The 27,604-nt window shown below is 42.1% G+C and overlaps 3 protein-coding genes across 10 annotated transcripts in view; 1 reads left to right on the top strand and 2 right to left on the bottom strand.

Moving 5' to 3' along the window:
* The window catches only part of LOC129819955 (A-kinase anchor protein 9-like), a 137,727-nt gene extending 133,388 nt beyond the window's left edge, over positions 1–4,339 (top strand). For all 8 annotated transcript variants that reach the window (XM_055876688.1, XM_055876696.1, XM_055876690.1 and 5 more), the window contains 8 exons: positions 352–581; positions 738–843; positions 1,113–1,298; positions 1,533–1,736; positions 1,913–2,145; positions 2,706–2,800; positions 3,129–3,368; positions 3,556–4,339. In XM_055876688.1, the coding sequence (XP_055732663.1) occupies positions 352–581; positions 738–843; positions 1,113–1,298; positions 1,533–1,736; positions 1,913–2,145; positions 2,706–2,800; positions 3,129–3,368; positions 3,556–3,599 (1,338 nt within the window). In that variant the 3' untranslated portion in view covers positions 3,600–4,339. The remainder of the gene's footprint in view (positions 1–351; positions 582–737; positions 844–1,112; positions 1,299–1,532; positions 1,737–1,912; positions 2,146–2,705; positions 2,801–3,128; positions 3,369–3,555) is intronic.
* Positions 4,340–5,210: 871 nt separating this feature from the next.
* LOC129819960 (lanosterol 14-alpha demethylase-like) lies at positions 5,211–10,596 on the bottom strand. Its single transcript, XM_055876701.1, has 10 exons — positions 10,155–10,596; positions 9,883–9,981; positions 9,546–9,722; positions 9,253–9,379; positions 8,151–8,325; positions 7,733–7,852; positions 7,367–7,562; positions 6,961–7,056; positions 6,516–6,684; positions 5,211–6,209 (listed from the first exon to the last, which is right to left on the bottom strand). Exons 1-10 carry the CDS (start codon positions 10,323–10,325, stop codon positions 6,031–6,033), a joined length of 1,509 nt encoding a protein of 502 aa, XP_055732676.1. The 5' UTR covers positions 10,326–10,596; the 3' UTR covers positions 5,211–6,030.
* A 4,569-nt stretch (positions 10,597–15,165) lies between these two features.
* On the bottom strand, positions 15,166–27,311 carry LOC129819956 (krev interaction trapped protein 1). The gene is made up of 17 exons (XM_055876697.1): positions 27,119–27,311; positions 26,383–26,561; positions 25,495–25,651; positions 25,249–25,341; positions 23,878–24,007; positions 22,970–23,213; positions 19,791–19,906; positions 19,372–19,515; positions 18,997–19,153; positions 18,307–18,414; positions 18,052–18,208; positions 17,758–17,909; positions 17,362–17,528; positions 17,122–17,209; positions 16,822–17,028; positions 15,665–15,781; positions 15,166–15,462 (listed from the first exon to the last, which is right to left on the bottom strand). Exons 2-17 carry the CDS (start codon positions 26,482–26,484, stop codon positions 15,373–15,375), a joined length of 2,229 nt encoding a protein of 742 aa, XP_055732672.1. The 5' UTR covers positions 26,485–26,561; positions 27,119–27,311; the 3' UTR covers positions 15,166–15,372.
* Between the last annotated feature and the right edge of the window lie 293 nt (positions 27,312–27,604).

The following is a 27,604-nucleotide window of genomic DNA, read 5'->3' on the forward strand; positions in this document are numbered from 1 at the left end:
TAATAAAATGGGGAAACTTTTAAGGGGTCTGAATACTTTCAGAATGTCTGTATATTTAAGCAATAAGGCCCGGGGGTGTGGTATATGGCCAATATACGATGGCTAAAAGCTGTGGTATATTGGCCATATTCCACTGAGGTGCCTTAATCCTATTATAAACCAGTTACCAACGTAATTAGAGCAGTACAAATAAATGTTTTGTCATAGCGGGGTATATGGTCTGATATACCACGGCTGTCAGCCAATCAGCATTCAGGGCTCGAACCACCCAGTTTATAATTTTTTATAACCTGCAGGCTCTAAATGGTAAGTGATCATAATGACATTTCTGTACTGTGTCTGTGACTGTAGCAGGCTTTGTGGCAAGGCGAGCCCACAGACCGGACCAGAGACTGGGTGTTCAAGCAGAAGTCTGGCGACACGCTGACTGTCAACCCCAGCACACCTTCCCTCCTCAAAGTCACTGGGACAGGGGGCAACCTCGCCCCCCACTATGACCCCAAACACTCAGACAAGGTCTTGGGCAAACTGCAGCTCATCGCAGCCAAGATCCAAACCTTGGTCAGCAAGGGCTCTGGCAGGTATGACACAATTTCTTAACAACTTTCTCAAAACAGTTGTACATTATATTCATGACTTCAACATTTTATTGAAGTGAATTGTTGTAGTGACTGGTAAATATATGTGCATGTGTAGATTTATGTTGTGGTTGTGTGGATTGATGCTTGTGTGTGCAGGCTGACTACGGAGGTGGACAGTGAAGGACTGTCGTGGCTGCAGTCGAACATTGATGAGGTCATCACTATGCTGCAGCAGTCTCCAGCGCTCCCCTTGGTCCACTCGGTGAATTGACACTTCTCATTTCAGACTACTTAGATGAGATTGATGTTTATTGTCCTACAAAAATATCTTAGCACAGCTCACACATTATATACATAAACCACATAGAAAACCCAACAGGAAACAAACTACAGTCTTAGTCAAACTTAAATAGTAACCCCCTGCCCATCACCTGCACATGTAGGAGGAAGCTACTCTACTTAATGTATAGAGTATTTGTATGACTTCAGTGGCTAGTGAACACTGGTATTTCTTCTCCGCTGTGTCCACAGAGCACCGTCCTGGTGGCGGGTGGCCAGTCCAGCTCCCTGGCAGAGCGGCTGCTGAGACAGAATGCTGAGCTCACAGGCTTCGTCAGCCGTCTGACAGAGGAGAAGAACGATCTGCGCAACCAGACCCTCCGCCTGGAGGACGAGCTTCGACGCTACCGCCAGGCTGGTCTGGGATCAGGGGGCAGCGTGAGTTACAATACTAGAACTAACACGGCTAAGGGCTAGTGACGGGTCTGGGATCAGTACAACACTAGTCAAATACTATACAAGGCCAGTGGCAGGTCGGGAATATAGGGACATGGGACAGAGTACAATGCTGGATTGCGGAGGCACCTAGAAATGGCAGAGAAGTAGCTTGTGGAGACATTGCTTTAATTTGCACCAACCTAACACGACCCCTCTCAACCTCATTCCCTCCAGTCCAGGAGAGGTGGCGCGGACAAGCAGCAGGAGGCGGCCAGCATTCTGTTCTCGTCGGAGCGCGAAGCCTGGACCAGGGAGAGGAGCCGGCTGGAGAAGGTCCTACGTCTAGCCCAGGCAGAGGTGACCCGACTCAGAGGAGAGATCAGGACAGAGTCCCTCAGAGACATGACCGGACCGGAGACAGACAACTCCACACTGACTGTGAGCTCAAATCTGCCCTGCATTTCTCCATGACACTTACCTCTTTCAAATCTACCGCTTTTCCACTCTTTGTCAAATTTTAATAGCAAATACGTTGTTGCACATCTATACAACCCACTTAACAATCACACACTTTTTCAACCCTCCTTTTTCTCTCTCCTATTCCCCTTCTCCAGAAGATATATGGCAAGTACCTACGCTCCGAGAGTTTCCGCAAGGCCCTCATCTACCAGAAGAAGTACCTGCTGCTGCTGCTCGGTGGCTTCCAGGAGTGCGAGGAAGCCACGCTGTCGATCATCGCCCGCATGGGCAGCCGGCCCTCCCACTGCAGCCTGGAGTCCCTGACACAAAGCCGCCGGGGGCTGACGCGCTTCCGCTCGGCCGCCCGCGTCTCCATCGCCCTCTCCAGGTAAACAATTGGAACTGGAGTGGTAGGATGGCGTTGCACCTGTTAGGAGGCTATAGGATAGCTGGTTGCTTATGATCATATGGGTTTTATTGTTAGCATGTTGCCCTCTCCTGGTCAACAGAGCAGCGTAGACTGTTGTGAGGCTATAGCTGCTAAAATATAATGCTCTGCAGTTTAAAGACCTTTACGAGTAGCTTATAGCTAAATTATACTTATTAAAAACCTTAATCAAGTTTATAGCTGATTAGTTATTACTTCAAAACTTTAGTTCATACAGCATCATACAATATCAGTAGTTATTTTAATAAACACAGATGGATTGTTCTGATTGTACTGTAGGCTAATGGTCCTCTGTACTCTAATGGAGTTGTTAAACTCATTCTATGGAAGGCCTGTGTCTTCATTTCGATTAGGACCTAGACAACCAGGGAGGGGAGTTTCTTACTAATAAGTGACCTTAATAAATCAATCTAGTATAAGGGAGGAGCGAAATCCCGCATACACTCGGCCCTCCGTGGAGCGAGTTTGAGTCTTTGAATCAGACTGTTCTGTTCTTCCAGAATGCGTTTCCTGGTCAAGCGATGGCATAAAACTACAGGGATGAGCTCCATAACATCTGTCAACGTGAACAGAAATGGCCTGGGGCAGTCAACAGGTATGAAAATCACATTTCCTCACACTATCCCAACACCAGGAAAATATACTGGGAGAATCACATGGAATGAATGGACTGGTTGAGTTAAATGGTAAAGAACCAAGCTAGGCTAACCTAGACTTACACACATGTAGTGAATGAAGTGCTGATTGATCAGGTGGTACACAATGCTAGCTAACCTAAATAAATAACCTGAATATTCTAAAATGCCAGGTTCAATGCAAAGCAGAAAATGTATAATTACCTTTTCGTTGACTGACTCATTGATCCTGTTTTGTGAGAGAAACCCCCCCACAGAGGACTGACAACTGTCTCTCTTCCTCTTCAGGTAATGAGGTGAGGACAGACTCACCCTACCTGCAACCGGGGAGTGTGGAGGTGTACGGAGAGAGGAGAGGGGCCTCCCCCAGGTCCGCCCTCTCCTCTGCACAACACAGGTTCCACATGGCTGGGGACTCTGGCCCTCTGACCTGCTCCCACCTCCAGAACTACGACCCTGACCGAGCGCTCACCGACTACATCTCCAGATTGGAGGCCCTGCAGAGGAGACTGGGGAGCGTGCAGTCAGGTAACAGACACGCACACGCACTTCCAACCGTACTACTTCACACCATCTAGAGTTAAATAATGTAATGCAAAAGCAGAAATTGCCTTCTCATTCAATCACCCATGAAAATATGTGCAGATGATGCTTGAAATGTTCTTGTCAAGAGTTCAGTCTTGGGATCTAAACCACTTCATTTTGCCCTTCCTAGGTTCTTCTTCATATGCTCAATTGCACTTTGGAATAAAAAGATAGAAGTCTATAAATTACGTTGAAACTGGCTTGATGAAACTCAGTTGCCTTTTCTTGTGCTGAGCTTCGGTATTTTGTATCATTCTGCTGTGTACAGTATATTACGTGGGGACCAAAAAACATTGTGTTGTGTGTAGACATCTTATAATCTGGCTTTTTGTCACCAGCACTTGAAACAGCTTCTATGTTTGTAAACTTTGGTCTGCCTCTTTGTTGTGGATGAACACAATCACGTTAAATGTATATTTGTGGAATGATAATTTAAATGAAAAACCTGGAATAATTTAAATTATACTGTGTATGTTACTTTGTGTGGGTGGAAGAATACGTAGAGCAGGCTTCTCCGGACAACTCCAGCCCTGGATAGGAACCGGGTGGGCGTGCAGGTCTTTGCTCCAGCCCAGCACTAACACCCCAGATTAAAGTAACTGTGGTTTCTTAAATGGAAGTCCATGATTGATGGATTATTGGAAATGTTGGTTAGTGCCGGGCTGGAACAAAAGCCTGCACACCCAGTAGCTCTCCAGGACGGGAATTGGGAGAACTCTGCCATGGAGAATTTGACTTTACTGTTGAGGCTGCTACATGATCTATATACACCACACTGTGTTTTATTAGAATGGTTTCTTGGACAGACTACAGAGGACAATTTGTAGAAGACATATTTTTGTAAAGGTAGGAGCTTTGAATTTTCTGGGTATTTTGTCAAAAACAGAAATAAATATGAATTTTAACACTTGAAAGATGTGGTCGCACCGGGTTTTTTTCAATTCAACTCCACTGACACAATTTGATTTTACAGGTACACATTTAATTAGTTCTAACAGTTGTAAAACAAAATAGAACTTGAGCTAAAATGAGAATCTGGTATGGGGAAAATGTACAGTCAATAAAATGATGGTGTAAAGACAAGGACCAATGTTCACAACAGTAGGCTTCAAATAGTCAAATCAATCAAAAACAAAATTGACTAATAATTTTCCATTGTCAAGGCACTACATGGGTCAAACTGACCCATATTACCCTGACCGTCCAACATTCCCACTCAATACACTTAGTCGTGTTTATTAGTGCACACAACAGAAAACTGAAATTTGTCTCATTGAGCAAGTGCAGGTTGTCCATCCATGTTTCAAGTCCATTTTCTTTGTTTGACCCAGCCCAGGTTCTCTATCTTTGTACAATTATATGAATGGACAGTAGTACATACAAAGTCAGTGCTCGTCAGTTTGATCACTAATCTCTATGAATCAATGGATAAGGATCAGTGGTTTTACTATTTCTCACTGCTCTGTAAAAGGCAGTGCTTTTTACTCCAGTAATATCCATCCTTACTGTAATAGTGTCACTCATACACACAGGAGACGATCACATTTCAGACAGTGGAAGCTTGAAAGCCTACGCTGAGCACCAAATGTATTGGGACAGTGACACATTTGTTTGGGCTCTGCACTTTGGATTGGAAAGGATATTATGATATTTCTGCCTCTTAACTTCTCACTGATTATTCATTCAGTATGATCTGTAATCATAGTAGCATCCACATTAATGTAGAAGTGTTTAGAAACATCCTGTTCTTATTTACAATAAATGTGACTCCAAAATGACACAATACATTATCTACCATTTATTTCTATTGGGCACAAAATGATCTGAAACACAACCAGAACTATTAGCAAGTGCATCTAACAAGTTTGCAGTCACAAGCTTAATGTAATCTTTGCATGCTAGTAATATGGGACCAAATACTAAACTTTTGACTACTTTAAAACACATATGAGAATTTGTCACAATACTTTTGGTCCCCTAAAATTGGGGGGACCAAATTAAAGCTGACAGTCTGCACTTTAACCTCAAAGTTACAGAGGCATAAATATCATAGTTATTGTATCATTTCAAATCCAAAGTTCTGGAGTACAGAGCCAAAACAACAAAAAATGTGCCACTGTCCCAATACTTTTGGAGCTCACGTTATATGTATTACCATGACAGTTGAAATGGAATGGCCAAAAGATGAAGCCTGCACAAACAGATCTAATTTAGGATTAGACTACTAAAGAGAAGCTGTTGGTGAAGAAACAAACTGATTTCAGTGTCCATTCTAACAACTAAAAAACAAGGCAAACATAAGGTGGGGGCAACACAAAGTAAAGTTAATTTCCAGCCAGAACTCTGTGCATTAACTTGCACAGTTCCTAAATTCAAGTACAATAATTTCCTCTAAATCAAACCATTTATGGTAAGTACGGTTGTTTGTTGGGGGAAATCTGAAATGGCTCCCTATTTCCTATATAGTGCACTACTTTTGGCCGCAGCCCTATGATGCTCTGGACAAAATGAGTACACTATAGAATAGGAAGCCATTTTGGACAAAGCCTTGCCCTTCTCCTGGGTGTAACCTCTTTTCTCTGCTGTGTTTTGCGCTCAGTGTCTCTTAGTGTTGCCTCCTCTTGTATCTGATGACGGGGTTGTGTGGGGTGTGGATCATGGTTGTGTAGTTGATTGTGGGGAAGTAGCCATCGACCAGGTCAAATTCAAAAAGGCGCAGCATGGTAGACCAGATGGTCTTGATCTGAACGTAGGCAAAGTTCTCCCCAATGCAGCGGTGACGGCCTAGAAGACAGAGAACATCCGTGTTTTTTAATGAGTCATGGTAATGAGGGTAAAATCAGGCCTGAATACTTTGTGGCATGAGACAGTTTTGTATGGTAGTAAAGTCCATATTTTTATATATTGAGCAAGAGCCCCACCTACTGACAAAATACTTATTTACACATGAAAACACACTGTATGACAGCTGTTTCCCCTACCATTGTGTATATGCTTTGACACTTCTGTTTCCTCTTAAAGATTGCAGATATCCTAACTTATTACATCCTGTTAAAAAAATATATAAAAAAAACAAAAAAATATTCTTACCGGCTCCAAAGGGCACATAGGCAAATTTCTCAACTGCGGCAGGGTTATCATTGAGGTAGCGGTCAGGCCTGAACTCCATCCTCTCTGTCCAGGTGTCCTGCAGACGGTGGTTGACCGTCGGGGACACGCACACCTGGTGGCCGGCTGGGATGGTGTAGCCTGCTGCAGTCTGGGGGTGAATGGAAATAAAGGGTCAGGGTTGTTCAATGGTCACTCACCTATTATACACATGCATTTATCTGGGTTGGGGCTCCATTCCATTTCAATGTAAAAAAAAATATATGGACAATTTACATTATGGCCATTTCTCTCTCAAATTCAGTGTCCCAAAATTGTATTTTTATTTACTGATATTATAAGGGAATTGAAAAAATGTCTATGAAGGTAGTAGGAATAATTTCATGGGCATTCGTAACCGCCCAACAAATAATGACATCGATCTTACCTGAGGAGAGCGTGCCATTCTCATCATGGTCATGATGGGTGGACGTAGTCGGAGGGTCTCTTTCAAACAGCGGTCCAACAAAGTCAGGTCCTTCAGCTGATGAATGAACAGGAGACCAGGTAAGAAAAGACCATGCCAAATGAATAGCTGAACTTATTATTTAACAGTCTAGAAAAACAGTTCTAAACTGAAGTTGCTCACATACAATGTCCAATTACCCAGTTTTAAATAGAATATGGTCAAAAAATAAACGGATCTTAATAAGTTTAAACAAAATAATTCATAAAAATGTATGTACATTTGTAGGCCAAGGTAAAAACATTATTCATATTTTCAACAACAAAATTCTAGTGTAATCTATGGCCATTTATGTGCAGTTGGCAATATGCCAGTTATGGATTCTGACCTGGTCAAAGTTGAGTGGGGGCAGGTCTTCTCCACATGCTGTTTTCTGTTCAGCGTAGCAGCGGTCCTGTAGAGCCTTATCTTTGCCCAGAAAGAAGCCCAACCAGGAACTAGTGGTGGAGGATGTGTGCTGTCCAGCCAGGAGTAGACCAATCAGCATGCCTGCTATCTCATCATCATTCAGGGGCCGCCCATCCCTTCAAAAAAGGCAGAAATTGTTAGGGCTGAAATGAGGAATCGATCTAAAATGGTTCAACAGTTATGGAACACCTTTAAACCAAAAGCCCATTCACTTCAGTCCTGTGGGGAGGCATAGATGCTTGTCCCATATGTATTAATACTGGCATCTGTCCCACTTATGTCCTACTTGTAGGTGGCATCTATGAGGGTCTGCAGCATGTCGTCCACTTTCTCTCCAGAGCTTCTGCGTTTCTGGGTGACTTTGTAGAAGATGTTCTTGATCTCCCTGTGTGCTCTGTCCCTTCGTCTGTACAAAAATGACAAAACTAGTTTTTTTCCTGCCTTAACGAAATAAGACATTCTCATTATTGCTATTACAGAATGAATACAGTAGAACTAAGTCCAACTCAGTCTATCACCCAGAACCCTAACCTGAGGATAGTACAATAAGACAGTATAAATTAAGTTTCAAGAGTAATAATTTCCAGCAACCATTCTGGTAACTGTCTAACTTGGTCTTTCACACAAAAAACCTAACCTGAAGATGGAACAGTTTGAATTGACCCTTGGTTGAGAGGACAGTATGAATGAAGTATTTCTCTTACCTGAAACTAGGCAGCGGCAGCCAGCCGGGCAGCAGCCAGGCAGCATGGCTGAAGCCCCCGTCCAGGTCTGCGTAGAGCTGGGCCACCTTCTCGTCCAACATGCTGCGGATCTCCTTCCCATGCAGACAGGCACTGGCCGTCAGGATGATCAGCTCCGACAGGGCCTCAAACAGGTCTGAGAGAGGGAAGAGATGGAAAGACAGGAAGGAGTGAGAGCGATGGAATGAGTGAGCGAAAGAGAAAATAGGTCAGAATTGCGGACTGGATAACTTTGACTGTGCAGTACGGCTCAAATGTTATGACGTGTAACAAGTGATATGGCGTCTTCATAAACAGCAACGCCTCGCAAACAGATTCTAGCAAGAGTGTGAAGCAAAAGACTGCAGTCATTAGCAACCCATTAAGCATCTGTGCATGTGCATGGGAGATCAATGCACTCTTGAGCAACGTAATAGCTACAGTACGTGACAACAAATTTTGACTAGATTAGCCTCTTGCTTCTTACTCATGTCAGAAGTCGCTCTGTTAAACACTACTTTTGGTAATGTCATAACGCTACCCTACCTTTACAGAAAAAAAGGAACTATCTTAAAATGGATGGCAAGGTTCAAACTGTATTACAGTAGTTACAACACATTGCTTACATGTGTATCGTTTTGTATTGCTAAGTATTACTGCACCGTTGGAGCTAAAAACAAGCATTTCGCTGCACCCGCGATAACATCTGCAAGTCTATGTACGCGACTAATACACTTTGATTTGATTTTGTTATATTGAGGTATTGCTTGAGAACTTGTTGATGGGAAATTGTGCTGAATTTTCTGAACAGTTGACATTGTACTTCACCCAAGTCCCTACCCCGTGAGCTCTTCTAGGTCTGAAAGGATTGGATGAGTATACTGTAGTAATTATTCCACTTTGCTATCTGATAGGCCAAGTGGAAAATGTGTAATTCTGCTAACATCTTTTCTATTCTTTTAGGTCTACATTAAGTGGCTACAGTAGGGACTAGAGGTCAATTTGGAGCTGGGCATTTGGATTTAGTTTCTACAGTATTCCATGTGAAAAGATCAGACCGGTTGTAATGTCTCTGTCATCTTACTTTCTTCCCCGCTGTCTCCCCATCTTGAAAAGTACTCTTTAGTTTCCTCCTCGATGATTTCAACGTGCTGTTTGAAATGGGCGATGTTCAGTCCTGTCTTAAACATCTTCTTCTGTTCCAGGAAAATCTACAAAAGAAAATGAGTGGCAAAATATTCGCTAAATCAATACTGTGTTTCAGCTATCATAAACTAAGGACAAACAAACTTCTGGCAATACTTCTTTAAGTGGGGGGAAATTCTCTACATTTGTGAGTGCGAATGGGAGTATCTGAGTAAGTATTTATTTGCCTACATGGTTAGGTACATCGTATGCAACCCCTTTTCCAAAAACTGGCGTGGTCAATCGAGAATAGACATCCTCTGCATTGAGATCTTCGTTCTTGCTGTTGAACATCAGTGTGGCAGCCTCACTACCCAGAAGGTAGGTAAAGGTTTTGCCCACCATGGTAAAGCTGACAACGGGCCCATACTGTGAATATAAAGAAAATAAACCTTGTTTTAGCACCTTCTATAACGGGCACTTTCAAATGGCACTATACACCAGTAAGGTTCAGAAGCTGTATGATAGGAAAAGTTACTGTAACATTTTGTAAACTAAAGTATACTTTGCAGCAGTACTGTATTCTTACCTTTTCATATGCATTCTCCAGAAATTCAATGGGACTTTTCCCAAATGCTATGGCATGACCTAGAAATGGAATGCTAGAAGGTATGTATGGTGGGTATTTCTGAGAAAATAAAAACGTTAATTTAGATACAGGAATAAAATACACAAGGCAATTGATTATGCACAATATGCAATAGTCTATGAATGCGGCATGAAACTATAACATTCACTGTCGCAGCCCTAATAATAATGGAATATATCTCAACTGATTTGTTGTTGATGTACATAACGTACCTTGTCTTCGTCGGAAGAAGATTGTGACTGTTTGAGCACCAGTTTAGAAATATATCCCAAAGTTAGGGTGATCACAAACACTGCAAGGACCACCGATGTCACGTTGTCGCTCATTTTCCCGACGGTATTTTCTAGTAGCATACTACTAACTTGATATAAATGCATAGCCATTGTCACGTCTTCTGTTTGTTTCAATTCGTTGTAAAATATTGTAGGCCACTGCGACAGATTCCTTGCATTTGCAACAAATAAAAACAATCCGTAATCCGGTTGTCACTTCTACACCTACAAGGCAAGAGGCTATTTGTATAAACGGAAAATAGTGTTCCCCAAAGCACAGTCAAATCCTTCTTGATTCCAATAGCATAGTTTATTCCCCTATAACGCTAAATGATGTGACCGCCAATATTGTTACTCAGCATCTCTACCTGTCCATATTAATTTAGTCCTGCCCCCGCCTGACAAATAAAGGCATTTCATTGGCTATTCGCTGTGTGTCCATCAGCTCCGCGGCTGCCTTCCTCCACTCTGGTTGGCTATCACTACCTGGAGTGATGTCTGGCTATATGATGTCATGGCAGAGTACAAGACGACACATTTGAACTCCTCCTCAACATTTACAGGATTGGTTCAACGGTGCCGAAGAGACCCTCCCCGAAATTGTTTTATTTTCTTCTCAAAACAGTGCGATGCTCGAGAGCATCAACACGAATGCTTCGATGCTGACTAAATGTCCTACAAATCAGCTTGCGTCAAGTAGCGATGCATGTTTAATACTCCTGCTGTGTTTTGGTCGAATTGGACCGATTTACAAGTTTTCTCTCTGAAAAATGTAGTTCATTTAATCTGATTGTCATACGGTTCCATAACCTTGTCCACACAGGGCACCTGAACACACAAAATATATTTTTTAATGATTTTCATAAAATGTTGGGTGTTTTATTTAACTTTTGTACACCTGTGGTGTTCCCGGTCAAAAATGACTGGTCATTAGAAATGAATGGGTGAGACTACAATTAGTGTATAAAGTTCCATTCATCAGATGGACACACTTCCTCTCCCAGACCCCACATGCATGTGTGTTTGAGCACACACCTCACTCCCCTTCTTTGCATCCATGGCAACCCCCACGGGAACCTTTCCCCCACAGGAACCACCAATGACCTGTTGGCATTCTCACAAACAGTCGCTAAATTGTTTCAATAATACACTGCTCAAAAAAATAAAGGGAACACTTAAATAACACAATGTAACTCCAAGTCAATCACACTTCCGTGAAATCAAACTGTCCACTTAGGAAGCAACACTGATTGACAATAAATTTCACATGCTGTTGTGCAAATGGAATAGACAACAGGTGGAGATTATAGGCAATTAGCAAGACACCCCCAATAAAGGAGTGGTTCTGCAGGTGGTGACCACAGACCACTTCTCAGTTCCTATGCTTCCTGGCTGATGTTTTGGTCACTTTTTAATGCTGGCGGTGCTTTCACTCTAGTGGTAGCATGAGACGGAGTCTACAACCCACACAAGTGGCTCAGGTAGTGCAGCTCATCCAGGATGGCACATCAATGCGAGCTGTGGCAAGAAGGTTTGCTGTGTCTGTCAGCGTAGTGTCCAGAGCATGGAGGCGCTACCAGGAGACAGGCCAGTACATCAGAAGACGTGGAGGAGGCCGTAGGAGGGCAACAACCCAGCAGCAGGACCGCTACCTCCGCCTTTGTGCAAGGAGGAGCACTACCAGAGCCCTGCAAAATGACCTCCAGCAGGCCACAAATGTGCATGTCTGCTCAAACGGTCAGAAACAGACTCCATGAGGGTGAGATGAGGGCCCGGTGTCCACTGGTGGGGGTTGTGCTTACAGCCCAACACCATGCAGGACGTTTGGCATTTGCCAGAGAACACCAAGATTGGCAAATTCGCCACTGGCGCCCTGTGCTCTTCACAGATGAAAGCAGGTTCACACTGAGCACATGTGACAGAGTCTGGAGACGCCGTGGAGAACGTTCTGCTGCCTGCAACATCCTCCAGCATGACCGGTTTGGCGGTGGGTCAGTCATGGTGTGGGGTGGCATTTCTTTGGGGGGCCGCACAGCCCTCCATGTGCTCGCCAGAGGTTGCCTGACTGCCATTAGGTACCGAGATGAGATCCTCAGACCCCTTGTGAGACCATATGCTGGTGCGGTTGGCCCTCTGAAGGTAAGCAGGGTTGGTCCTGGTCAGTCCCTGGACGGGAGACCAGATGCTGCTGCAAGTGGTGTTGGAGGGCCAGTCGGAGGCACTCTTTCCTCTGGTCTAAAAAAAACAATATCCCAATGCCCCAGGGCAGTGATTGGGGACACTGCCCTGTGTAGGGTGCCGTCTTTCGGATGGGATGTTAAATGGGTGTCCTGACTCTCTGAGGTCATTAAAGATCCCATGGCACTTATCGAAAGAGTAGGGGTGTTAACCCCTGTGTCCTGGCTAAATTCCCAAGCTGTCCTTCATACCATCATGGTCACCTAATAATCCCCAGTTTACAATTGGCCCATTCCTCCTCCTCCTCTCCCCTGTAACTATTCCCCAGGTCGTTGCTGTAAATGAGAATGTGTTCTCAGTCAACTTACCTGGTAAAATAATGGTTAAATTAAATACATTTATTTGAGCAGAGTGCCGTCATGTGGCAGCTACTGCTGTTACCTTGCCAGTCCTTGGTCTGATTTCTGACAACATTTTCAAGTCAAATTAAATTGTTTTGGTCACATGCGCCAAATACAACAGGTGTAGACTTGAAATACTGTGAAATGCTTACCTACGAGCCCAACAATGCTGAGTTAAAAAGTTTGACAAATATTTGATCAATAAAAAAGGAAATAGTAATACAATAAAATAACAAGGTTATATAGGAGTACCAGTACTGAGTCAATGTGCAGGGATACGAGGTATTTAAGCTAATTCAGCATGTACATATAGGTAGGGGTAAAAGTGACTAGGCAAGTAGGCAATCAGGATCTTAGTTTACAAAACATTAATAACACCTTCCTAATATTGAGTTGCACTAAGTATTGCCCTCAGAACAGCCTGAATTCGTTGGGGCATTAACTCCACAAGGTGTTGAAAACGTTCCACGGGGATGCTGGCCAATGTTGACTCAAATGCATCCCACAGTTGTGTCAAGTTGGCTGAATGTCCTTTGCGTGGTTGACAATTCTTGATACACTCAGGAAACTGTTGAGTGTGAAAAACCCAACAGCAGTTCTTCACACTACCACACCCTGTTCAAAGGCACTTAAATCTTTTGTCTTGCCCATTTGCCCTCGCCTTACAAAAACAATATGCCGTTTTGAAACTGCCGTAAAAGTGCAGTAACTGCCGTAAAAGCGCAGTGTACTACACTAACTGTAGTTACACAGTAAAATGACTGTAATTTTGGATGCAGTATACAGCAGTTATACTGCACTCAGACTGCAATCTTTTTTCATTAGGGTCTGATTGGCATACATGCACAATCCATGTCTCAAGCCTTTAAAATCCTTCTTTAACCTGTCTCCCCTTCATCTACACTGATTGAATTGGATTTAACAAGTGACATCAATAAGGGATCATATCTTTCACCTGGATTCACCTGGTCAGTCTGTCATGGAAAGAGCAGGTGTTCTTCATATTCTGTACACTCTGTATATAATAAACAGAGTAGCAGCAGCGTATGTGAAGAGTGTGAAAGTGTGTCTATGTGTGAGTGTGTATGGGAGCATATGTAGTGTGTGTAGGGTTGCTTTGCTGGTGACACTGATTTGTTTAGAGTTCAAGGCACACTTAACCAACATGGCTATCATAGCATTCTGCACTGATACACCATCCCATCTGGTTTGTGCTTAGTGGGACTATCAATTGTTTTTACAGGAGGACAATGACCCCAAAACACACCTACAGGCTGTGTAAGGACTATTTGATCAAGAAGGAGAGTGATGGAGTGCTGCACCAGATGACCTGGCCTCCACAATCACCCGACCTCAACTCAATTGAGATGGTTTGGGTTGAGTTGGACCGCAGAGTGAAGGAAAAACAAGTACTCAGCATATGTGGGAACTCCTTCAAAACTGTTGGAAAAGCATTCCAGGTGAAGCTGGATGAGAGAATGCCAAGAGTGTGCAAAGCTGTCATCAAGGCAAAGGGTGGCTACTTTGAAGAATCTCAAATATAAAATATATTTTGATTTGTTTCACACTTTTTTGATTGTGTGTTATTTCATAGTTTTGATGTCTTCACTATTATTATAAGATGTAGAAAATAGTAAAAATAAAAACCCTTGAATGAGTAGGTGTCCAAACTTTTAACTGGTACTGTATGTACACACACACATACATTGACCCCCTTTAGAGAGAGAGTAAATAGTCCACACTGCTGAACTGTTAATAAAATGGCAGTCTTGTGGCTTGGGGGTAGAAGCTATTCAGAAGCCTTTTGGTCCCAGACTTGGGGTTCCGGTACGCTTGCCATGCGGTAGCAGAGAAAACAGTCAATGGCTTGGGTGGCTCGAGTCTTTGATCATTTTTAGGGCCTTCCTCTGACACCGCGTGGTATAGAGGTCCTGGATGGCAGGGAGTTTGGCCCCAGTGATGTACTGGGCCGTACGCACTACCTCTGTAGCGCCTTGCGGTCAGATGCCGAGCAGTTGCCATACCAAGCGGTGATGTAGCCAGTGAAGATGCTCTCAATGGTGCAGCTGTATAACTTTTTGAAGATCTGAGGGCCTATGTCAAATCCACTACAGCCCCGTCAATGTGAATGGGGGCGTGTTCAGCCCTACGTTTCCTGTATTCCACGATAAACTCCTTTGTCTTGCCCATGTTGAGGGAGAGAGGTTATTGTCCTGGCACCACACTGTTTTCATTGACTATCTTAGATTGACCTTAATATATTAGGCCTAATTAATGTATCTTTGCTTTGCACTGCACTGCATGCACACAGATAAAAAAATAAAAATACAAGACGGACTTGTATTTTCAGCAAAACAAGGAATTACTCGCACTCCTATTATTCATTTTATTTAACATGAACCATTAAATACACATTATTTACAACCACGAAATGTTACAGAAATCTGAATATCAAATAAACTAAATGATGTATTTGGTGAAAACAGACTATTTCCTCAAAAAAAGCGATGGTCCAATACAAGAAAGCAAAGCAATCGACAAAAAGAGTACATAGGAATAATATCGTCTTTGAAGGTGAGTCAACCATATGCATACTTGTCTGTTAAACTTCTGTCATTTGGAGTCATTTGTCCACTCGACTTCATTAACAGTTTAACAATAAGGCCAGCCTATTGAGGAAAAGAGAAGCACACGAATAAGCAATTTCATGTAATATTGCCCAGATTGAACTCCAAAGTTAGAGCTGTACGCTACGGTTAATATTTTCTTACACATCATACAATCTGCACTGTTTTCCAGGCTACAACACATTGATTCAAGATAATCACAGGTACATCCATCAGAATGACTTGGGAAAGGTCCTACAGTTACCTGTTTGGTGTGCACAATGAAGTTCATCTTGTTTTCCAGACTGTGAATCTGGAAGTACTGATCAGCGTGCCCTAGCTGCCACATGAAAGAGCCATACTCCAGACTGATAAGAAGGACCTAAAAATACACAGTAGAACATATGCACAAGTATCAGTAAAAGAGGGCATTTACATGAAAATGTAAAAAATATATAAAGCTTTTAAAATCAATACTTTTGAGGCCTACTTTATATACTTAGATATTTACATCCATGCTTACATTGTGACCAGTAGATAAGAATGTATTTGTATTTATTAGGGATCCCCATTAGCTGCTCATGGCTCTATGTAGTACTGTGCGCCTCCCATCGTCTATTCCCCGACTTGGGGATTTTGAAGAGACCTCTGGTGGCATGTCTTGTGGGGTATGCATGGGTGTCTAAGCTGTGTGCTAGTAGATTAAACAGACACCTCAATGCATTCAGCTTAAGTATGTTTCTGAAGTATGTTTCATGCGTTTTAGTATACTACTGTATTCTGTATACTGCATGGTTAAACAAGGTTCAATCCAGTGATATAAAGTAAAATAATTTGAAAGTACTACTTAAGTCATTTTTTGCGGTATCTGTACTTTACTATTTATATTTTTGACAACTTTATACTTTTACTTCACTACATTCCTAAAGAAAAGTATCTACTTTTTACTCCATACATTTTCCCTGACACCCAAAATTACTCGTTACATTTTTAATGCTTAGCGGGACAGGAAAATGGTCTAATTCACACAATTATCAAGAGAATATCGCTGGTCATCCCTACTGCCTGGCAGACTCATGAAAAACATGCTTTGTTTGTAAATTATGTCTAAGGGTTGCAGCATGCCCCTGGCTATCCATACATTTTTAAAAACAAGAAAATGGTGCCGTCTGGTTTGCTTAATATAAGGAATTTGAAATGATTTATACTTTTACTTTTAATACTTAAGTATGTTTAAAACCAAATACTTTTAGACTTTTACTCAAGTAGTATTTTACTGGGTGACTTTCACTTTTACTTGAGTCATTTTCTATTAATGTATCTTTACTTTTACTCAAGTATGACAATTGGGTACTTTTTCCACCATTGGTTTTCTCTGTATACATATACTCTGGTCCCAACAAACAAATAGCCCCGGGGCACCTTGGTCTCCATGTTCATGAGGTGCAGGCCCTTGGTGTTGACACCCACAAAGACGCGGATGACTTTGTGGTTGCTGGAGCTAGCCTTGGTGAAGACCTGGCCCGTGAAGAAGGCAGCACCATATGTTGGGATGTCCCAGCAGTTCTGCAGGAAGAGCCTCTGGAGGTGGTGCATCTCTTTGCTCACACCCTCACTCATACTGAGGTTCTGTGGCAGATAAGGTGAAGTAAGGGTAAGAGTTTGACCCCACAGATATAAATGTATATTACACAAAAACTAAATAATGAAAATAAACCTGACCTTATACTCATGAAGAATCCTGTTTGTCCAATGATGCGCTTTGCTTTTCACCTTGGATATCGGGAGAATAGATTTCAGGTTTTCCTCACTGTTGAAAACAAAACATTTACGGTTATATCATATTACCACAGGTTTATGTACTGTACCTTATCTTCGAATATCATACCAAGATTTCACCAGTTTTAAAGAAGAGTCTTATGCTAAATTGATTCAATTCAGGGACCAATTTAAGATATTTACTTAAGGAAACCCTGCTTGTGCTTCTTGCTCTCATAGTTTCCATAGATGATCTGCAGCAGCAAGCTGGCCAGGGTGATCAGCTTGCTGTCTGGGGAGGGGAAGAAACCCTTGAGGAGGCAGTGTCTGGCCTCGTCAAACAGGATCAGGATGGACAGGGGGTCCTCAATCTGGGGGAGAAGATTCAAGCCAATCATGGATGGATTAACTTGAACACCAGACCCTAGATTAGTTTAATCAGGTGTATTATTACTGGGCTGGAACAAAATCATGCACACCCTCTGGGTCTCACTTAACCAGAGTTGAGAAACACTGATCTAATCAAAATCCCAAATCCTTGCTTTACAGAATTTCCTCAAGGGAATATTAAAGTTTATCAAAATCAAATTGGTTACAAACCTTTTTCTCAATGTCGAGGGGCAGACGGACATCTCTACGGAGGAAGAGCTGTGGGTTCTCCCTCTGGGGGTCCAGGACAGTGAGGTCAGTGACAATCTCGGTCCAGATACGCAGGTGCTGCAGGGGCTTGTGGTAAGGCTTCAGCTGCAGGTCTGATGGAAGACAAGACACAGAAACACACAAAGGGTATAATAAGCACAGGTAGCCTGGAAATAAGATACTACAAATACAAGCATATACTACCTAAGCCTAGATATTGGGCGGCCATTTTGGATCTGTGTATGTGTGACTCACTGAGATTCTCGGAGCAAATCCAAATGGTGAAGTACTGCTGGGTGTCCTTGGAGAGCCGCATGCCCTCCATGATCTGCTGCACTGATGTGTTGTTGCCGTGCTTCAGCTCCACCGAGCGGTACGAGCCATCCATGCGGTAGATGCGCACCTTCTCGTACTGCAGAAGGAAAACACTGTTTTTGTATACATTTCTAAACTTAAAGTCTTTGACAAGTCTGTTGGAGTAGCATACATGCACGCACACTTCACACTCACTGGTTTGTTATTGGCTTGCTGTAGGAGTTTCACTGTCTCCTCCCATTCGTTCTGCTTGTTCTCTTCACAGATTTGCATGGGTGATCTCTTTTGCTGATCCTCTGTGTGCTAATAAAAACAAGCAAGCAAAGTTACTTTCTAACTGCTACTTACTACTGGAAACACATTGAAGTCCTAAACTATGATGTTCCACTGGTACCAGCACAGTATGTGGCCATCATGCAAATAGGATGGAGGATATACTGTATTCAACCAGGCTTCTCCAATTCAGGTCTTGGAGAGATACTGGGTGTGCAGGCTTTTATTCCAGCACATTAAAGTGTTGAATTGGGAATTCAAACGTGTTAGAACTAGGTTTAAACCATGCTGACGGCCTTCTGCTGTCTCTCCACCCTTTGCTCTTGTCCACACCCCGGCTCAACCCTAACCCTAACCCTAGCTTCACGTCCACACCCCGGCTCAACCCTAACCCTAGCTTTATGTCCACACTCTGGCTGAAGTCTAACCCTAGTCATAACCTTAGCCATAAGGGAAAGACTATTTTCACACCATTTCGATACGGAAGTTACTTTTTCGTAACAAGTTAGCAAAACTTAGGCGGCAGGTTAGGATAATTAACATAGCAGGTTAGGAGTATGAGGTTAACATTAAGAAAAGGGTTAGGTTTAGCAACCCCCGTCTCAGTCTTACCCGGTCTATCTCAGGATGCTGGAGCAGAAGCTGTACTATCTGTGAGTGGCCCCCTCCAGCAGCAAAGTGCAGCGGGGAGCTCAGCTGGCCATTCAGCAGGTTGGGGTTACAGTTTCCCTTCTCCAGCAGTAGCTTGGTCGCCTCCACTTTACCATACCTACATTCAAAACAACATAGAAGTTTTACTCTTATTTGACGACAGCTGTTCGATTAAAAAAAAGATCAATAGAAACGTTATTGTCCTTAGAGGACTTAAAATTTACTTTAGGGAATTGGTTTACAATCTGGGATTTGTTTTCCAGCAAAATGGCAGCCCCGCCACTTCTTTTGGTCTACAGCTGTGCTAAAACACAACATCCCTCGTATGAGACGTACCAGCAGGCGTAATGGATGGGGGCCCAGTGGTCGCTGTCCAGCTGTTTGACTGAGAAGCCACTTTCCAGGAGCTTGGTGAGCAGCTCTGTGTCGCCTTCACAGGCACTGCGGTGGAGGGGAAAGTCATCCACCCACTGACGCTCCCTAGGGAGGAGACAGAGAATAAGCCCGTTCAATCACTGACTTCACAATGTCATGAAGCATTTGAAAAGGCCCAAACTCCAGAGAATGCCAGACAGAATTGGGCTTGATTGAGGTTGCCTGGTGCAATGGAACAGATGGAATTGTCCCAAATGTGCAAATGTTGCCCATTTGGCACTCCAGACATGCTCATTTGAAGGAAAACATATACTATTTGAACCCTGGTCTGGAAAATGCATGGAGTTGTTTTGAAGTTAAATTTTGGGAAGCTCACTCACTTGTCCTCTGTCACACTGTTAGAGCCGTGCTGCCACTTTTCTCTCTTAGGGATCTGGATTTTAGAGTAATCTGGTGCACCAAGGCCAAAGTAAGGGTTGATGATAACTTTGTCCACCTAGAAATGGCAAAAGTAGAGAGGATACGTAAACACTAGTTTATGTTGAAATATTTTGATGATGATACAAAGTATTACTGTTTAAAATAAAAGTATATCAGTGCAGGGCTAAAACAAAAATGTGAACTGTCTTATAAGTCGTCCCTCAGGAGAGGATAAGGATTGGAAAAAACGTTATCATTAAAGACCAAAATTGGTTAAAGAAAATTATGATGAATAAAAAAAATATATATCAGTTTCATTTAAAGACCAAAAAAATTACAGCTGTTCCATATAGATTAAAAATAGTGGGGAAGAGATTGTTTTGAAGTACCGATTCAACGGCACATGGATTATAAATTGATCGTAAACCTAAGCTGATTTCAAAACTTAGAATTTTTCCATTTAAATGATTATACAAAATTCTTGCAACCAATAGAATGTTATATATACGGGGGGTACAGCCTTCCTAGCTCTGCAGATTTTGCTGCAAAGAGACAGAGTCACTAGATCATTTATTTTGGTATTGTCCATATGTAGCTTGTTTTTGGTCACAGGTCCAGGAATGGCTGAAGAATTGTAACATTTACCTGGAGCTAACGCTGCAGATAGCAATACTGGGTGATTTGAAAAGTCAGTCAGCCGATCAATAATGTAATAATACTTTTAGCAAAAATGTTTATCTTTAATTTACAATCTGTAGAAACGTGTAGAAAGGTTCAGAACTTTTGTTAAGCATCACAGCACAGTTGAAAAAGATATGGCAAATAGAAATCCAATATGGATGGCGTTAAGAGATAGATGGGAGGGGTTGAATGGAGCTGAAGGGTGGGACTAATAATAACAAGATAACAAATGTAAAATATACTGTGTATGTAAAATGTATAAAGGTTCAGAACTTTTGTGAAACAGCACAGTTAAAAATATATGGCAAATCGAAATCAAACTAGATGGACATCAGAAATAGATGGGAGAGGTTGAGGTAAGAGGAAGGACCGGACTAAAAACAAACATATCAAAATATTGTCAAATAAATTGTTTCTGGTAAAATGTATATAGTGTGTATAAGCTTGAAGTAGAAGCCAAAGTGTTGTTGTTCAGTTGTTGTTTAGTTTAGTCCAATTAGGGGAGGGTTGGTAGGGTTAGAAGGAAATATATTTTAAAAAGATGTGTATTTATATGTATGTATGTATGCATGCATGTGTATGTAAACTCAGCAAAAAAAAGAAACGTCCTCTCACTGTCAACTGCATTTATTTTCAGCAAACTTAACATGTGTAAATATTTGTATGAACATAACAAGATTCAACAACTGAGACATAAACTGAACAAGTTCCACAGACATGTGACTAACAGAAATGGAATAATATGTCCCTGAACAAAGGGGGGGGGGGGGGTCAAAATCCAAAGTAACAGTCAGTATCTGGTGTGGCCACCAGCTGAATTAAGTACTGCAGCTCATCTCTTCCTCATGGACTGCACCAGATTTGCCAGTTCTTACTGTGAGATGTTACCGCACTCTTCCAACAAGGCACCTGCAAGTTCCCGGACATTTCTGGGGGGAATGGCCCTAGCCCTCACCCTCCGATCCAACAGGTCCCAGACGTGCTCAATGGGATTGAGATCCGGGCTCTTCGCTGACCATGGCAGAACACTGACATTCCTGTCTTGCAGGAAATCACGAACAGAACGAGTAGGTTGCATTGTCTGGTGGCATGCTGGAGGGTCATGTCAGGATGAGCCTGCAGGAAGGGTACCATATGAGGGAGGAGGAAGTCTTCCCTGTAACGCACAGCGTTGAGATTGCCTGCAATGACAACAAGCTTAGTCCGATGATGCTGTGACACACCGCCCCAGACCATGACAGACCCTTCACCTACTAATCGATCCCGCTCCAGAGTACAGGCCTCGGTGTAACGCTCATTCCTTTGACGGTAAACGCGAATCCGATCATCACCCCCGATGAGACAAAATCGCGACTCGTCAGTGAAGAGCACTTATTGTTAGTCCTGTCTGGTCCAGTGACAGTGGATTTGTGCCCATAGGCGACGTTGTTGCCGGTGATGTCTGGTGAGGACCTGTCTTACAACAGGCCTACAAGCCCTCAGTCCAGCCTCTCTCAGCCTATTGCAGACAGTCTGAGCACTGATGGAGGGATTGTGCGTTCCTGGTGTAACTCGGGCAGTTGTTGTTGCCATCCTGTACCTGTCCCGCAGGTGTGATGTTCGGATGTACCGATCCTGTGCAGGTGTTGTTACACGTGGTCTGCCACTGCGAGGACGATCAGCTGTCCGTCCTGTCTCCCTGTAGCGCTGTCTTAGGTGTCTCACATTACGGACATTGCAATTCACTGCCCTGGCCACATCTGCAGTCCTCATGCCTCCTTGCAGCATGCCTAAGACACATTCACGCAGATGAGCAGGGACCCTGAGCATCTTTCTTTTGGCGTTTTTCAGAGTCAGTAGAAAGGCCTTTTAGTGTCCTAAGTTTTCATAACTGTGACCTTAATTGCCTACCGTCTGTAAGCTGTTAGTGTCTTAACAACCGTTCCACAGGTGCATATTCATTAATTGTTTATGGTTCATTGAACAAGCATGGGAAACAGTGCTTAAACCCTTTACAATGAAGATCTGTGAAGTTATTTGGATTTTTACGAATTATCTTTGAAAGACAGGGTCCTGAAAAAGGGGCGTTTCTTTTTTTGCTGAGTTTATATATGTTGAGAGAAGAGTGTGCAAAGCTGTCATCAGGGAAAAGGGTGGCTACTTTGAATAATCTCAAATATTAAATATTTTGATTTGTTTAACACTTTTTTGGTTACTACATAATTCCACATGTGTTATTTCATAGTTTTGATGTCTTCACTATTATTCTAAAATTTAGAAAATAGTACAAATAAAGAAAAACCCTTGAATGAGTCCAAACTTCTGACTGGTACTATATATATTGATAAATAAATATATATATATATATGGGGGATTGAAAATGATGTAGACAATTACATTGATGGAAGCTACAATCTATCTGTAAAGCTGATCTACCCCCTAAAAATAAAAAAACAGTATGTGGGCAAAGGGCACTCACCCGGTTGGTATACTGCAGGTCTGAGCCGTAGAGAGGGTTCTGAATGCACATGTCAGCCTTCTCCAGTGACAGCATCTTGCTCTTGATCTCCAAGGCAGTGTAACCCATGTGCAAACCCCCGTCACTGGGTTTGCCCTCTCTGATGTAGGCAGGGTTACTCACGTTGGTCTTGACTCGGTCCGCCGGCGTGGGCCGGAACAGAGCTGGAATGGCGTGAGGCATGGTGTGCTGCTCTGCCAGCCACCTGTATAAGGCAGGTGTACAAGTTCAAAGGTTTAGGTTTAGTAGGTGACGTTCTGGTAAGGTTTACCAATGTCTCTATGGTAGGTGAATTATCTACTATGTGCCACTCACTGCACTGTATATCGCTTTAAATATCTTTTGTTTTTCACCATCCCAACTCCTCGGACACCACAAATTCACAGGAGGATGGAAGCAGCACAACGACAATCGCAGTGCAGCGGGGTTAAGTGCCTTGCTCAAGGGAACAACAGTAGTGGATAGTATTAATGATCTGAAACCAGCAGCCCTCCAGTAACCAATCTAGTTCCCCACTTTTTTCATCGTCCGGACTGAGAATTAAACCAACAACCTTCCTGTTACCGGTCCACCTCTCTAACCTCTGGGCTACCTACCGACCCCGAAGTGGCCTAAATACAACAGACATGCAGATGGTACAGTAGGTGATGCTGAAGGAAAAGGAAACCGCACACTGCTCTTGATAGTATCACCGATATTTAATAAGCTTTACGTATCGGCCACACGGCCTTCGTCAGAGCTTTTTCAGTAGGTGATGCTACCATATACACTGATTTTCAGCTCTCTGATACACACCAAAAACAGTAAGTCACACTGGATCAGGGTGCCTGCTAAATGACTTCAATATGAAATCATAGACAAAGACTTACTTGTCCAAAGCCAGGAGCATCTTTGAGGTGATAGGGGAGAAGTGAGCACTGGTCTCGCTACACACACGTATGATATCCTGCAGGCAGTAAAAACTGGGGCTACCAGGGCTGTAGATAGGCTTGCTGTTATCTGTTCAGAAAGACCAATAAGCAGCACACAACAATAAAAAAAAACATTGCTAGCTAAACTTTATTATTAGGAATGGTTTAAAAAGTACACCAGACAAAAGTGGACTAACACTAACAGTGGGGTCCGGAATTATTGTATCCCTCGATAAAGGAGCAAAAAAATCATTTTTTATATCATATTAAATAATACAAATACTGAGCTATATTGTATGCAAAAAAAAGAAATTATATTATTTTATACTAATACAATTGCTAATACAATATTTGTTTAACAAATAATAAATAATAAAAAGATACATGTCAAAATGATTTGTTTTTGATGCATGCTTGGGGCTATCATCTTGCTGGAAGATCAACTTGCAGACAAGTTTCAGCCTCCTGAACCTGGTCATATGACACGAAAATGAAGGTCTTTGGCCACGCACACCAGCGGTGGATTTGGCCTTCGAAAGAACAATGTATATACAGAAGATTCCTCATCCTAAATGTTAAATATGGTGGCGGATCTTTGATGTTATGGGGCTATTTTGCACTTGTTAAGGTCAACGGCATTGTGAACTACCAAGTACCAGGACATTTTAGCCAAAAACCTGGTTGCCTCTGCCAGGAGGCTGAAACTTGGCCACAAGTGGATCTTCCAGCACGACAATAACCCAAGCACACATCAAAATCCACAAAGAAATGGTTAATTGATCACAAAGTCAACCTTTTGCAATGGCAATCCTATTCTCCAGAATTGAACCCCATTGAAGACCTGTCTTTTGAAAATAAAGAAGGCAGTCCATAAGCGCAGGCGAAGGATATCTAGAATCTGGAAAGATTCTGCATGGAGGAATGGTCTAAGATCCCTCCCAATGTGTTCTCCAATCTCAAAACATTTTAGAAAAAGGCCCAGTTTCATGGTCCTCGCAAGGGGCGGGTGCTGGAGTATAGAAGACATCGGATCCAATAATTCTGACCCCATCTTTGAGATTTTTTATTTTTATTATTACTTCTTAACCAAAAATCTATTTATCTGAGTAATTTGTATTAGTATAAAATAATAAAATGTTTCCTTTTTTTAGCATACATATAGCTCAGTATTTGCATAATTCATTTTATACAGTCTTTTTTTGCTTATCTTTATCAAGGGATCCAATAACTCCGGTCCCTACTGTATATAATTAATGAGCATTTATACCATTTCTAATCATTTATACCCCTTTATGTGTTATGTGCTGACAAGTTAGTGTCAAGTCCTACCTTTGACATTGACTGGCACAATAAAGAGGGAGACCTCTTTCCCTTCATTGTCAACATCGAGAGGGAATTTCCTCATGTGCACCACACGCTTTCCTGTGATGAACAACAGGATCAGCGCTTTGACACAATTTGTTATTTCAAATGTCTTTCTACTCTTCAAAAATCTTTTACATTAACAAACGATTCACATCCAAACCTGGAAAGCTACCATAATTACAGAAAATAAGCAAAGATGTATTTATTTACCAATAAAACCCTGGTTGTTAGATATGGGTTTAGTCATTTCATCAACATAATCCAAAATGGATCTGGCTGTGTTCCCACTCGCTTGGATTTTGGTCGCCAGTAAGACTTTCTTCCGTTTCTTCTCTTTTCCTTCCAAAGGAACTTCTATCAACAGGATCTAAATGATGGGTAATAGGGTTACACATGTTGATGGGGAACATAAACTCAACGAGAAACATTTATGAAATCAAACCATAAGCTAAATAATTGTAATTGGCCATGAACAATATTTGGGTAAAAGTAAAATGATATTGAAGCAGATTTGAGGTTGATGATATGGTAATATTTTTATATTTCTTATTTAACCTTTATTTTACTAGGTAAGTCAGTTAAAAACAAATTATTCTTTACAATGACGACCTACACGGGCCAAACCCTCCCCTAACCCGGATGACGCTGGGCCAATTGTGCGCTACCCTATGGGACTCCCGATCACTGCCGGTTGTAATACAGCCCGGGATCAAACCCGGGTCTGTAGTGATGCCTGTAGCACTGCCTTAGACCACTGCACCACTCAGGATCAAGGCACAAACCAGAACTGTGAACTTCCAGAGAGCTTTGCACACTGAGCCTCCTTACACTAAATGTATTAATAAAGGCATTGACACTTTGCATGAACCATAGTCTGCTACACGCAGTGTTACTTAAACATGTATATTAAATGTGTATCGCACTTCTGAAACCAATGTAACAAATTCAGGAGGTAGCCCAGACTGGGACACAAACAGAGTACCCTGCGACTGTCATTCCAACCCCTTGCTGTTATGCAAAGAGATCCTAACCTCTGGATGAGGTTGCTAGATGTTGCATGGTCGCTACTGTATCATATGAAATATACTGTAGTCTTACCTCATAGGCTTTAGCCCGATATTCCTTAGAGCTCAGACTGACTTGATTCTTTGGACGAATGACAGCAACAAACACATCTTCCAAGTTGTCTTGGTTGCCCATGGCGTTGACTTGCCTTCAATCCCTTTCAAGCATCCTACATAAGGACTGATTTATGAGGAATGTGAGGAGCACCATGCCTGAAATGTTACAAATAATATATCAGAATCTAATTGGGAGACAGCAAAACGTGATTATTCTATTAATAATCTATATTCTATTCTATTGTAGAGTGTTTTTTAATTATTTAAAAATAGGCTAGGCTATTACACATTATATGGTTCTCATCACTGATCAATCTGGAAAAGATAAGACTTTTAAATTGTTAACTTGTAATGAATTACTTAATATCTACGATCACATAGGCTGTTACTTTAACGCATTAAAATGAAATAGCATAATGATAGTAACATAATTATGGCGAAAATCTTTTCAAAGGCAAATTTGATTGCGTTCAAAAGTATAAAGTTATGTCACAACAAAAGTCACGCCCCGGAAACCAAGCATACTGTTGCCTTCCTCTACAAGACTACTGATATCACATAGGGTATAAAATACAACATGAAAAGTACTATGCAGCACGAATTTTCATTAAAGCTATATTGTGTCCTTTGAAGTAGATGTGAAACTTTACGTCAGATAACTTGAAGGCTTAGGTATCGCACTGTTACATTTTGAGAAACGCTTTCAAACATACCTGAAATTATGAGCTATCACAATCTTTAAAAAGTATAGATTGTCGGTGTTTTCATTTCCCCGGGTGTAATAAGGCAAAGACGCGCAGTAACAATAAGCTAGGCAAGCTTCTAAGCAGATATTTGTGTGTTTCCTAAAAGCATAACATCGGTTGGCGACCACAGCAAGTGAAATGGAACAGAGTCACATTGCGCCTATACTGACTAGTTTTGACAACAGGGAACTCTGCTGGTCGGGTGGACTTAGTGCGCATATTTTTCTTCTGAAAATGTAGACGGATGGAAATAAATTATACAGAAATCAAATCGGATGTGAAAGTAATTTGCTTTGGTATAAAATAAGGCCAAGTCACTTTTGACTCGTAAATTTTGTTCTGAATTCATTTGATTGCATTCAGGCAATCCTGGTATAAATTGTGAATACGGGCATGTTTCCAAATATTTGTATATTAAATAGTCAATTCCAGGTACACTTTTGCTAGTTTCAG

Source organism: Salvelinus fontinalis, chromosome 22, assembly GCF_029448725.1.
Source record: "Salvelinus fontinalis isolate EN_2023a chromosome 22, ASM2944872v1, whole genome shotgun sequence".
Lineage (NCBI taxonomy): Eukaryota > Metazoa > Chordata > Actinopteri > Salmoniformes > Salmonidae > Salvelinus > Salvelinus fontinalis.

What these genes read in the sequence shown, in the direction of transcription:
- LOC129819956 (XM_055876697.1), bottom strand. Translation starts at nt 26,484, where the DNA reads ATGGGCAACCAAGACAACTTGGAAGATGTGTTTGTTGCTGTCATTCGT. An exon ending in ACCTGCAGTATACCAACCGG is followed by an intron (nt 19,907 to 22,969) that starts GTGAGTGCCCTT and finishes TGCCATTTCTAG; the next exon opens with GTGGACAAAGTTATCATCAA. An exon ending in TCATGAACATGGAGACCAAG is followed by an intron (nt 15,782 to 16,821) that starts GTGCCCCGGGGC and finishes GTGTATTTTTAG; the next exon opens with GTCCTTCTTATCAGTCTGGA.
- LOC129819960 (XM_055876701.1), bottom strand. Translation starts at nt 10,325, where the DNA reads ATGGCTATGCATTTATATCAAGTTAGTAGTATGCTACTAGAAAATACC. An exon ending in GAATGGCACGCTCTCCTCAG is followed by an intron (nt 6,685 to 6,960) that starts GTAAGATCGATG and finishes ATTCACCCCCAG; the next exon opens with ACTGCAGCAGGCTACACCAT. An exon ending in CTATGTGCCCTTTGGAGCCG is followed by an intron (nt 6,210 to 6,515) that starts GTAAGAATATTT and finishes TCTGTCTTCTAG; the next exon opens with GCCGTCACCGCTGCATTGGG.